We start from the raw sequence: 13,383 nt of genomic DNA on the forward strand, positions 1-13,383 counted from the left end.
TCAAGGTTATACTGAAAATATAATACATGCTTTGAAAATGCTGATAGCTTTAAACTTTGATATTGAAGCACCTATTTTGAGCTGAAAGAAGAGGTAAGTCAAAGGATGAAAGCAGGAAATTATAAGAAGTAGAAGAAGCATTACAACAAAAGCAGCACACCCTTCTCTACTGCCCAGTGCGTTCCTTATAAACTATGCTTTAAGTGAGAACTTGTCTTTGTACACAATATGGGGTAACAAATAGCTGAAAATATAACTTCTCCCATGATCCTGTGTCTAGAAAAATTTTGAAACTGTGGTAATAAAAAATGTTTCAGAGAACAACTTCCCCTCATTTAAAAAAAATGAATTCTGTTATCATACTATTCTAAACAGAAAGATATAGAGGATTTCCTTAATATTAGATATAAGCAAAATGTACTTTAATTTCCTTAATGTTACAAACAAGCAGAATGGAAGGTATGTTCTCTTTGCTGAGCATTATGTTTTATAACCAAAAATTTAGCACTGCCAGGAATTCCAGGTTAAGCATAGGCTACTCCAGTATTGAAGGGACTGTGTTTATATGCCAGAATCATTCTGGTCTCCTTGAAAATGTTCCGTTTTGAGAGCTTCACTGTGCACTTGGTGAAAAGGTTCACTTGCACCCACCTGACACTTAGATAAGAAGCCCAAAAAGCAGGATGCCATTTGTATCAGCTTTTATTCTTCACAAAACATTTAGGAGATACAGAAATTTGGATGATATTATTCTAGTCATGACTGAACCATGAAATATGAGAAACCAACATGCATTTCAACTTGGTGATGTACAGAGTGGCAGGTATCGATGGTGGGGCAGGAATTCACAGCCATGGAAAATTCTATCATCCTAACCTAGGGCTTAGTAGCAATGTGTGCTATAAATACAAGCTTCTGGCATTAGCAACTGGGTCAGTCCTAATAGTAAATCATGAACAAAAATAAAGTCCAGGCAGCAGAGACGTGGACAAAGCTGAAGAGCCAGTGAGAGAGGAAGAAAGCGACAGGCAGACATTAACAGGGCCACGGCAACCAGAGCTCTACTACAAGGATTGGAGGGGTGAGGTGGGTAAGGAAGAAGCAGAGGGGAGAAAGGGGGGCCTCTCAGAAGAACGTTTATAACATATATGCAATAAAATATCATCTACTGGTCATGTACCTTGTCGTGGTGGGTTCATCTCTGCAAACCTCTTCAGAATGTTGCTGACCATCATGGGAGCAGCAACAGAAGAGTTCTGCTGCCTGGGAATGTCTGCCTGCTGGGTGGTACCTGAAGCCATGTCATAAATGATTGGAACTATAATACTAACAGGTTCTTGGGGAGGGACTGATGTCTTCTGAGTCAGCTGAAGCTGTTGACATACAGCACATACAAAAGAAAAATAAAAACACAGTAAGAAAACAAAATACTTACTGAAAATGATTCAAAGGTACAATCATTTATTCAGATTAAAGATACAACAAGTAAAAGAAAATTAAATATAACAAAAGAAATGACCAACAACTAAATACTATGATTAAGATGCAACTGTGTCACACAATTACCAGGTTCAATATATTTCTTACTACAGAAACCAAGATTACATGAAGTCTAAACTCACACATACACACCAGGTGGTACTTACAAAAAATAGCATTTTGGATTTCAGCACCACAGCAGGTGTCCCAGGAGGTGCAATTGGTGGTGCACTGGGAGGGATCGTCAGGCAAAACTGAACGTTCCATTTTAGCTGTGTTGCCTGGTCAGGAAACTGTTTTGGAAAAAAAAATCATGATAAAATCATATTAATGTTTAATTATACTGCAGTGTAGGAGCCTGAAACTGGAATTTTATACTCACTTATCAATAGATCGTGAAGTTGATAACCTGCATTTTTCAAAGGAAATACACATGTGAAGTTGCTAACTGAAGAGTCAAGCTCTAGATTTATGAGATATATTCCCTTTCCTTCCCTCCCACTTCATTAATCCCCAAGGCCAGTGGGTTCTGCTTCCTCGTTGTCTCTGACATCCATTCCTGCCTCTCTATTTTCACTGATGCCAAGGAGCTGAGGGATCCATAACTTCTCTCATGGCCCCTGTAACGCTCCCTTCTGGTGGCTTCCTCTCCCAGTCTACCCTTACACCACTGCCAGCCAAATGTCCTAGAGCACAGTTCTACTTTAGCTTACAAATTCTCAGGGACACGCAGGGATCCATGCTGCCCCAAGCACCCCCACCCTGCCACCTAGGTACCAACACTGGCATTCAAGGCACTTCCTAACTGGGGCCAGTCTAGACTTCCCAGTCTCATTTCCAACTCCTTCCCTAAAAGCAACTAGTCAAACTGTACTAATCATTTTAAATTATATCTGCTGGAGCTTTTTTAGTGACAATATTTACACCTTTAAAAAAATCTCAAATGGATTTTTTTTTAAATGTAAATAATGTTTCCTATAGCCTATCAGAGCAGAAGCCAAATGCTGACACTGTTAGCAAAGGAACAGTGCCGTCCCAATATTAACAGTAAAACACCAACTGAAAAAAGGAGTGAGGTATTTACAGTTACCCGAAGCAATGCTCGAAACATTAAAATGAAGGACTATTGTAAAACTGGAAAAATAAAATTGGCTTCCACCTGGATTCCAGCTATTTAATTGTATACTTTCATAGGACAGAAGAGGCATTAAAAATTTCCCCAGAGAAGACAGCTTTTTCAGTAAATGGTATTAGGCATGGGAGGATTATTTCATGATCTAAGAACAGGGAGAAGTTATTTTTTTTTTTTTTTTAGGAAGAAGATATTAAATGTATTTGGTTTTGTAAGAGGGAAGTCACTGGTAACTAAGGTTACCTATGGGGAGGAGGACTAGACAGCTGGACAAGGACGGATGTGAAATTTCCCACTGTCTCATTCTAAACTCAAAAGATACAAGAGAATTGTGTTACCTACCCAAAGACAAATAAAATTTAAGTTAAAAATTAGTAAGAATGCAAAAGGAAAATGCAGGTACATAATGGTGAAAACCAACATATGCTCTCCCACCAACTCCAGCCTCCTCTGATTGACCTGGCTAGAAAAGTTTGTCTCTGTAACTTACCAGCTCTAGCTTCATAATATGCACGCAGTCTCTGAGGATGTGTGTAGGAGCTCCTAACAGCTTGGTGAAAGCTATTAATGTATTGGCTTTAAATGGCGGTCCTGCAACCTACAAGGATAAATAAAGCAAGTTAAGTTACTCTTCATTCTACCTTGATTCTATTTCACAGAGTGTATTAAAATTATGCATTAAGAAACACATACTCTCGTTTCAAAGAATTTCTCCAAAACTTGAAGTTCGTCAGGTTTCCACTGTCCTGCATTTTCGGGTGTCACTTTTAGCTGAAGTGTTTGGTTGGTTTTAGGACTAAGAGCTACTCTGCATTTCAGCGCATCAGTCTTAAACATGATCACCCCGGGTTCATTGGAATTTATCAGCTGTAGCTGCGAAACAAGAAGCATGCATCAAATTAACATATGAGGCAATATGTAAGTCAAAGAGAAAATGTAATTATAAGTAGATAATTGTTTCAAAAGGAAAACAACTAAGTTGAGACCTGTTCCAAAACAAGAGTATCTAGGCCTTGAGCACCAGCAACTGCTAACCACATAGCAGAGAGAGAGGTGATCAAACATTATGTGTCTCTTGATGGAAGAACATAACACCACCTATCAAATACTCTTGCAAAACAACCAACTTGAGCCTGAATTCAGTAGTCAGATCCACAGGACTGATAGACATTACAAAAATATGGGTGTCAAAAGAGCATGTCAGGTGATTTCCAAAGGGATGTGATCACCAAGGTCCAGACTGTGAGAAATTCTGAAGGACAAATGATATGGCTTCTTCAACAAATACAAAAAGGACTTAAAAATGTGTATGCATTCAGATTCAGATGGTTAAAAACTGTGACAACTTGGGAAATATGGACACCAACTAGATAGTTGATTATAAAGAAACCATATTTATGATGAAATGATGTCAGGAATTTGCTGTCAAACAATATGAGAGGAGTTATAGATGAAATAATATTAGTGTCAGTTCACTGTTGAAGGTGGGTATGAGAACAGAGAGGTTCACTGTAAAAGGGAATTATATATTCTATTTCTGTATATGCTTAAAATTGTCCACAATAAATTTTAAAAAATGGTCCATTAGAAAAAAAAGAATAAAAAGTTCAATTACAGAATGTTAGATCTGGATTGGGACTTTATGCTAGCCCAGGATTGGTAAATATAAGTTCTATGGTTTCTGCTGCAACCACCCAATGATGCCATCATGGGTGAAAGCAGCCACAGGTAATAGGCAACTGAATGTGTGTGGCTGTGTTCTAATAAAACTTTACAAAGACAGATGGAGGGCAGGACTTGGCCCCTATGCACACGAGCAAAATGAGGTTCAAAGGCTTCTTGGCAGAGATGAGGCTAGATCAGGGGTCTGATGATTGCCATTTTAAATGCTAATTTATTCAACTTATGTTAAAACTTATTTCTTTCAAATTCAAATGTAAAGGTTGCAAAATAGCTTGGTGCCATCTGCTGAGAGGCTATTTTAAGCATTCACCATTCTGACTACCTCATTAACATAAGTTATCAATAACAATAATTATTATAAATAATATATAACTGAATACCAAGACATTATGTAAAGGTTTTATATAAAGTTATCTCAAATTCCCACAACTGCTGGGAAATAGGTAGATACTACTATCTATTATTATCAAAAAGGTGAAGAAATTTGCCCAAGCTTATATCAGCCAGTGGCATGTCCTGGCTACAAACTCAGGTAGCCTGATTCTAGAACTGGTGCTCTCAACTCTGAACTATTTCCTAATGGTTATCACCACAGGATAGAAGTCTTTCTACAGGAGTTTGAAATCCATTCAATTGCTCATGTATTTATGAAGCAGCTTTCGGGGCTTTTTCCTGGTAGCTCAGCAGTAAAGAATCAGCCTGTCAATGCAGGAGACACAGGTTCAATCCCTGATCCAGGAAGATCCCACATGTCGCAGAGCAGCTAAGCCCGTGTGCCACAACTATTGAGCCTGTGCGCTCGAGTCCGGGAACCACAACTACTGAAGCCCACACAGGCTCCACACACACAAAAGCAGCTTTCATCCTTTTGTGATCAGAAATAACTTTAGGATCACAGATTCAGAGTCAGCCTGCCTGCAGAAGCATTCCAGAAGGCAAGTAATTACTCATGTGCTATTCTCTGCCAAATCAGACCCTGAGTACACTTGTCTCATGGTATAGTGGAGATCTATCTCCAGGTTCATGTCAGCCACAGTACAGCTAATTCTAAAAGAAGCAACTTGTTAATGGAAGAAGGTAAAGAAAACAGTGGATCCACTTTCAATGCTAGGGTGGGGAGAAAGCGTATTTCTAACAAGCAGGTTAAAGGAGGTGAGGGAACAGTTCAGATCCTATTCTGGGAGGCATCTGAGCACTTGACAATCACCACCCAGGAATTCACCAGGTACCCACATACCGTTTCCTGCTGAATAATTCTTTGAAGGTGGCGTCTCATGATGACTGATCCAAGGAATCTCTCAAGTGGAGAACAAAGGTAACTGCCTGCCAGGCCAGGCACGAGGCCTGGCGTTGGAGAGGGCAGCAGCAAGATGTTCAAGGCACTGTGAGTGAGGATGGTAGGGATGGAGGCTGCCCAGGAGCGCTGAGGTAGTTTACGAGGTGGAGGCATGTTTGTTGGCATCGTTTGGGAACCTTTTGGGAAGGAAAACATCATTATTTTTTTTTAAGCAAATGCATACTATCTCACTGTTCCCTGTTTAGCTTTGCTTTTATATAGCAGTCTGTACTGTTTGTTACTCCTTGTGGTGTAACAATCACATATAAGCTTCCTTACAGTTACTTTCCTCCTTGCAGCCAGGTCCCCTGCAGTGTGACTTTATGGCAACTCCTTCAAGGAGTGATGTCTACTTCTTTACTTGTATTCTGGGCTCACTCTGTCACTTGCTGTGGCCTACAGAAGGCACTGGAAGTGACACGGTGCCAGCTGTAGGCCTAAGCTTTTACTCACTCTCTTGGAACCTTCTCCAGCCCACGCGAACAAGCCCAAATTAAGTATGAGACCACACGAAGCAGAGAGAAGCCAGACCCCCGCCAACCCAGGAGCTGACCACATATGCACAAGATCATCCAGCTGTGCTCAGCCCAAACTGCCAACCTGCAGAACGGCAAGCTAACATATAATTGCTGCTTTAAGCCACAAAAAATCATGCGGCAAAAGCTGATGAACATATCTGTACAATTCTTCTGTATTAATCTGCATAACTATGCCAGTTACCTTGAGATTATCTTTCAAGGTCCAGTACTGCAGCTAAGTTAGCAGTCACGACAGAAGTACAAGACTCTCCTCCAATTCTGGAGAAAACATTCCCCTTCTTCTGCCCAACTTTGCAAATTAACTATCATTACAACCAACTTACTAACTGTATAAAAGTTTAAGTTGTTAAGTATCCTTGTTAAGTCATGACTTTCAAATGTGAGGATGGGATAGGATGATTAAAATAGGTCATTTGTTGGTTATCCTAAAAGCTCACATAAAAATGTTGATGACACTCACTTGTTCCAGCTCGAGGGGAATGAGAAGCATCTGGAACTGGAGAATGTAGTGATGGGTTGGCTGGTGACATCCCAGGCATGCGTGTTGCTGGTGAGGGGCCAGACACTTGAGGAGACCCTGGCCAGTTCCCTCCTCGGCCACTTGGTGACACCATAGTGTATGGAGAACTAGGGTCCAGGGTTCCTGCAAACAAGTAAACAAATGGTTTTCAAAACCTGTATTTTAATACCTGAAAAGTATTTGACAACATTCACATGCTTATACCCTATGTAGTGATAATTTTATTATTTTCTTTCAGAAAGATATGTCACTAAAGCCTGATGTACATGACACATTTGATCTCTACTTGGTATAGTTTTTGTACTTTTTAACATGATACAAAAATTAGAAACATTAAAAAAAAAATTGAGAAATGATAAAATTTACCTTTACATAAGGTTCAAGATGTATAATACATAAGTCTCCTTTAGACTATATAGGAAATACTATGGTTGAAAAGATAAAAGAGAAAAAAAAAAAAACCTCAAAGCTCCATTAAGGGCAGAAATCTTTTATTTTAAACTAACCCTGACAAATTATGTTTTTAATCTATTTAGAGAAGGCTGGAGAGAGGGAATTTTTCATTTTCTTTATTTAGTAAAAGACACAGTAACTAAGAAATGAACCAAGAATCAAGTTTTGAAAGCAGTGACTTCCTGAACAATCTCAAATTAAAATTTCATCCTGCAGATACTTTTAACATATTTATACCCCTTTGTAACCAAATGACAAAATGAGAAAACACTACCATATATCAGAGAGTAAATGTTCCTTACTTAATCTTACAAATCGGTAAGAAAAAACACAAGAATATAGGCAAAAGATAAACTAGCAGGCGTAAAATAAGAGACATGAAAAGACTAATGAACATAAGAACTTCACTAATAATCAAAAAAACACACATTGAACAGTAAGATGACATTTTTTACTTATCAAAGTGACTGAGACTTCTTTAAAAATCACAATACCCTGTGCTGCCAATGATGCAGGAAAACAGACATTCTTGTACGATACTAGAGGAAATTGGCACAGCCTTTCAGGTGAGCAATCTGCAATGTTTCAAAAGCTTTAGAATTTCTCAAACCCTGTGAGACAGCAATTCCACTTCTAGGAACTTACCAAAGGAAATAATCCTGTGAGCAGAGAAGACACCACTTTCAGTTGTGAAAAATTAGAAACATTCTAAACGTATCATATTAGGAGAGCAATTAAATCATGGTATGCCCAGACAAGGGGATACTATGAAGCCATTAGTATGATGATATAGAGTTTTTACTAACAGAAATATTCCTGCAAATATTCATAGTAAAGAGTAGAATCACAGGTGCTACCCAGCTGTACAACCTGAGGAAGCTCTTTATGTTCAGAACTGGCATGGGATTCATGATATAGTTAAGTGACAAAAGTAAGGCACTGAACACGGTGTACAGTATGCTGCCATGTACATAAAAGAGAGGGAAAGACCACTCCACATAAAACATCTCTCCAAGAATTCATGAGAAATTAACAGCACTAAATGCCTTTGGGAAGAGGAACTAGGTGGTTTTGGTCAAAGGGAAGGGAAACACCTGACTGGCTACCGCTTCTTTATCTATTTGAACAAATTCAAAATAGAAATTTTGAGTTAAAAAATTCAAGTCTCAAAGCAATACATATGATAGGGTCCCAATTTTTTTTGAGGGGGTGGTGTTTGAGCAGAGAGACAAGATGGGTAGAGAGCAAGCTACAGCAAGAGATTCAGGCAAGCAGGCAAGCAGCAGGTACATGACAGGTCATGTGAGGGGGGAAAGAGTTCAAAGCAGACAGACTAACTGGTAGATCTCTTGGTGGTGTTATTAGCAAAAACCTAGTTTTTTCATTCTTTTTTGGGCTGAGCCACGCAGCATCTGGGATCTTAGTTTTGAACCTGCGCCCCCTACTGTGGAAGTGCTGAGTCCTAACCACTGGACTGCAGGGGAATTGCCAGGAAAAACATATTTTCTTTTGCTATTTCCCCAATATATAAGTGCTAATTTTGCAAAAAAAAAACCAAAAAACTTTTATTTCACAAAAACTACTTTCACATCAAACTCTTATGCTCTAACGATTTCTATGTATGGACTCACCATGTGGACTAGCAAAACTGGCCCCTGGTCCTATTGAGATTCCATGCGAGGATGGGGGAGGAGTTGGAACAAATGATGCTGGTGATGGGGCTCTCAAAGCCCCACTCGGGGAGCTGGCAGCATGCAGATTTCCTAATAAAGGAAAATAATTATAGATGATCTTGCAGGACACATATTATGTCCTGACCAAGGACCCCAAGTTAAGACTCTATCTACAGACTAAAGAAACAAGTAGTAAAGCTCCCAGAAGTAGCACAAAGAAAAACTGGAACAATTTCACCACTAAAAGAGAGATCAATTCCATGGGGCCCCAATTCTAGTTCTTACATTGACTAATGCTTTTAAAAAATATATATATGCAGTGTACCTTTTTATTCATTCATTCACTCATTCACCAAAAAGGCATGAACATCAATGTCATGCCAAGCATTGTTGTAGGTACTTGGGATGCAGCAGTTAACAAGAGACAAAAATTCTTGCCCTCGTGGGAGTTTATATTTCCAGTATAATGAGAAAGACAAATATATGTCAGGTTATGCTAAGTGCTATGGAGAAAAACAGGGCAAGGTAAGGGGGATATATCGTGTGGTGGTGGAGGTAGGTGCTGCTCTTTATATAGAGCAACTTCTTCAAGAAGGGGCTATGTGGGCTGAGACATGAAGTGAAGAATGAGGCATGAGGATATCCAGGGAATAACACACTGAAGGCAGAGAGAGGAGCTAGTGCAAAGGCCCCAACAGTAGCAGCAGTTAAATGTAACAGGGGGAGGCCAGAGTGGCTGGAACAGCGTGAGCAAGGTGGGGAAGGGAAATGGAAGACAATTAGGTCAGAAAGGTGGGAGGAGGGTCCCAGATTTCACAGGAACTTGTAGGCCACTTTAAGGACTTAGGGTTTACCCTGAAAGAGATGGGAAGCCACTGCAGAATTTGGAGCAGAGGAGTCATGACCTAACTTCTGTTCCCCAAGGATCATTCTAGCTGCTATTGAAAAACAAGACTATAGGACAGGGGGCAGGAAAACCAGTCAGAGGTAACTGCAATTACCTAGGTAAAGATAGTTAGTGACTCGGGAAAGGGTGAAGGCCAAGACATTGAAAAATGGTTAGGTTCTAGATAAAGTCTGAAGATGGAGCTGACGATATTTGGTAACTGACTGACTGTGGGTATGAGAGAAAGGAGTCCAACACTACTCCTACAGCTTTGGCCCAAGTAACAGGAAGGAAGAAGCTGCCACTTGCTGAAATGGGGTGTCTATGGGAGCAGCCATATAGGGGACAGCTGGAGGGTGTTAGGAATTTAGTTTCAGCCGTGCTGAGTTTCAGATGTTGGTTAAACAGCTATCGATACATAGAAATGCTGAACAGATAGCTGGAAAATAACAGGACTCGAGTTTAGGAGAGAGGCCTAGATGGAAATATAAAAAACTGGGAGACATAAGCTTAAGGATGGTGTTTAGCCACAGGACTAACTTTAATTTAGAATTAGGAAGGGAAGGGACTATGACTACCAAAACTATGAATGCAACATTAAAATACTTGCTACATTACCATAATTATCCTCAATACCAGCAGTTTTCAAATTCTCCACTATTATGTAAGAGAATTTCATATTTTTAACGTTATATAATACCTAATGCAGTATTAGTTCAATACAGTATCAATTCAACATTAACATATTTACATTCAAGAAATATGTTAATTGACTTAGTTAATCTTTATTTACATATCTAGCTGTGTGACCTGGACAAGTGACTTGACTTCTCCATGCCTCATTTTTCCTCTGTTAGATGGGAAATAATAGGACCTATGCCATGGGTTTGCTGTGGAGATTAAATGGGTTAAGTACTTAGAACAGAGCCTGGTGCACAGGAAGCACTATAGAACTGTCTGCTACTGTAATTATTTCAAAATAATCATCTCTCCTTCTATGCGAAACCAGTCTCAACTCACATCCTAGAAACCCCCTCCCCTCAGGGCCTGGGTCCCTGCTTCCCATTCTCTCCCTTGCTCCCCAGCTGCTCCTCCCTAGGCTCCCACACTGTCTACTGTTGGAACTTCACAGGGGCTGAGTCCCCCACCAGCTCAGCCTTCGGGAACCTTCAATGACACAATGATCCAAGTCTTCACTGGGGGTGACACCAACTCCCATGAGCAGGGAAGGGCTCATCTACCCCCAAATCTCATACCAGTCCTCCTTGCTAGCTTGAGCTAGCAGGGCTTGAGTAAGCAGGGTAAGCTTGAGAAGCAGGGCTGTTATTGGGCTCACTGCTGAATCCCCAGCACCCAGCAGCATTAGACACACAGCAAGTGCTTAAAACATACTGTTTTAACATACTGAATTAACAGTTCAATTAAAAGTCTAAATCTGGCACTCTCTAGCAATTTTTACATCGCACTTCATGAGGCTGCCCACAGAGCCATTTTGTTCGTACAAGCAGGTTGTGCCCTGCTTAACTCTGAGGGTGGGGCACCATTCACATACACCGGGGCTCTGTCAGCTCCTTCTGTAAGGGAGCTTTTCTGTAAGCAGTCATTGCAGCAGGAAAGCAGTCACACGCACTACATACATGGGTGTGGTTGTGTTCCAATTAAACTATTTACAAAAGCAGGTGGTGGGTAGGACATGGCCCACAGGCCTGAGTGTGTCAACCTCTGACATAGATCACGCTGTGACACAGACCATGCTGTGATTCCTGGAGTTGCACCATGAGTCTGGTTCTGGGTGACAACCCTGCCACTTAATTCAAACCTTTTAAAAGTGCTCCTGAATCACAAACACAGATTTCACAACCCTGCAATAATGAATGAATAGCAAATATCTGGCCATAGACTAGCAAAGCAGTTCTCTCTGAAGTCTCAGGCTACATGTTGTACGATTTCTCACTGTATGTGTGTCTATTCGGGATCTGAAAGTTGAATATGACAAAGAGAAGAGTTAGTATCTTACCTGGAGACTGTGTGTGCATCATAGAGGGAGACTGGTTGACTGTGCTGTGGTAAGATGTAGGGGGTGAAGTAAGAGGATAAGCACCTGATGACCCTGGCTGCTTTGGAAATGGCTGAAAAGAAGAAAATTCCTTGTTGGTAAAATGGCCAACCATGTAGCAGATGTGGGCGTGGCTTTCCCCAATCAAGAGCTACAGTGTTAATTAACATTTACATGTCACTGGTTATCAAATAGGAAAGGTGAAGTGTGAAAATGCCCCAAATTCACACCAGTATTGCAAATTTTAAAAAGCTACCTTTCAAAGTGTTCTAAAAATAGCAACGTCCTCATTCCTGACCTTGCAGTACCACTACTTTATCCCTCAAGATGTTTTTTTTTGCTCATTTTATCTACCAAATCACGGATTTATCAGTATTATTTATCTATCATTTCACTGATTCTAAGATCAACTCCCCCCACATTTTAACATCTCTGAAATTATGGTGTGTCTTCCAATTCATGGCATGTTGCAGTCTAACTGGCAGCACTGTTTCAGGCAGTACATAAAAACAGTGCACCTTACATTGGTGGCATTTTAGAGTTAGTGAAATATGATTGTTCAACCTGATCCCTACTCACCTTCACCTTCATCTCCAGTAACGAAAAACCTAGGACAACGTAATTCTTCCTAGTCTATTTTTTTAACTAGAGTATGAGTCGCATACAACAAAGCACACAAATGATGAGGATTTATAAATGTAACCACCACATAAGTCAAGATACTGAAGGACATTACCAGAACCCCAGAGGCCTCCCTCCTTCCAAATCTCTTATCACCACCCACCTTCTGAATCTCTTATCGCCTCTCAAAAGGTAAGCAGTATTCTGACCTCCATCACTCAAGCTTGGTTTTGCATCTCATGTAAATACTGAATGTACTCCATTAGAGTCTGGCTTCTTTTGTTCAACACTATCAGTGAAAACCATTGTTTTGTTGCATGGAGCAACAGCATTTTTCTTTTCTGTGAAGTATTTCAGTGTATTCCAGTTCACTCACTCATTCTTCTTTTGTCGGTTATTTGGGTTGTTTATAATTTTTTGCATAAATAATGTTGCTGTGAACATTCTTGTGTTCTCCAGCTGCACTTCTGTTGCGCATATACCTAAAGTAAAACTGTTAAATCACAGGCATGCATAATGTTCAGCATTAGCACTCTGATACTGCTAAACACCACTGCAAGGTAGCTGTACCATTTTACATACTGTCCAGTAGTAAGTGAGAGTTTCAGGGGTCCTGATACCAAATGTTGGCAAGGATTACTAATATTTTTCCTTAAAGCCATTTTTGTGGGTATGGGGTATTAACTCACCATGGTTTTAATGTATAATTCTGTGATGTCAGATGACAACGTTCACCTTTTCTGTGCTTACTGGTCATTTGGACATTATCTTTTATGACCACATGGGTGATCACCCGAAATTATTTTAAGTGCATGAGTCTAAGGTTAATGCTGTCCCTGGTACTATTTACTTCCCTTCACTAGAAGCCTCCCCCTGTCTCCCTTTGTCATCATTTTTCATATGGCTATCTTGGGTCCACCAAGGACCTCCTCGCCTTTTAACAAAGTGCAGGCATCTGTAGAACCTGTTAAGTAACACAAATGTGATGCCATGTGCAATATCAGT

At 40.2% G+C, this 13,383-nt stretch overlaps 1 protein-coding gene across 3 annotated transcripts in view; it reads right to left on the reverse strand.

The window, feature by feature from the left end:
• The window catches only part of MED14 (mediator complex subunit 14), a 62,754-nt gene that overhangs the window by 4,092 nt on the left and 45,279 nt on the right, over nucleotides 1-13,383 (reverse strand). For 2 of the 3 annotated variants that reach the window (XM_020898522.2, XM_070461808.1), the window contains 8 exons: nucleotides 11,719-11,830; nucleotides 8,774-8,905; nucleotides 6,630-6,812; nucleotides 5,532-5,767; nucleotides 3,305-3,484; nucleotides 3,102-3,209; nucleotides 1,647-1,772; nucleotides 1,181-1,373 (listed from right to left, as the gene is read on the reverse strand). In XM_020898522.2, coding sequence (XP_020754181.1) covers nucleotides 1,181-1,373; nucleotides 1,647-1,772; nucleotides 3,102-3,209; nucleotides 3,305-3,484; nucleotides 5,532-5,767; nucleotides 6,630-6,812; nucleotides 8,774-8,905; nucleotides 11,719-11,830 — 1,270 coding nt within the window. The remainder of the gene's footprint in view (nucleotides 1-1,180; nucleotides 1,374-1,646; nucleotides 1,773-3,101; nucleotides 3,210-3,304; nucleotides 3,485-5,531; nucleotides 5,768-6,629; nucleotides 6,813-8,773; nucleotides 8,906-11,718; nucleotides 11,831-13,383) is intronic. The other variant, XM_070461809.1, reaches the window with a different exon arrangement.

This window comes from Odocoileus virginianus, chromosome X (genome assembly GCF_023699985.2).
Source record: "Odocoileus virginianus isolate 20LAN1187 ecotype Illinois chromosome X, Ovbor_1.2, whole genome shotgun sequence".
In the NCBI taxonomy this organism is placed as follows: domain Eukaryota; kingdom Metazoa; phylum Chordata; class Mammalia; order Artiodactyla; family Cervidae; genus Odocoileus; species Odocoileus virginianus.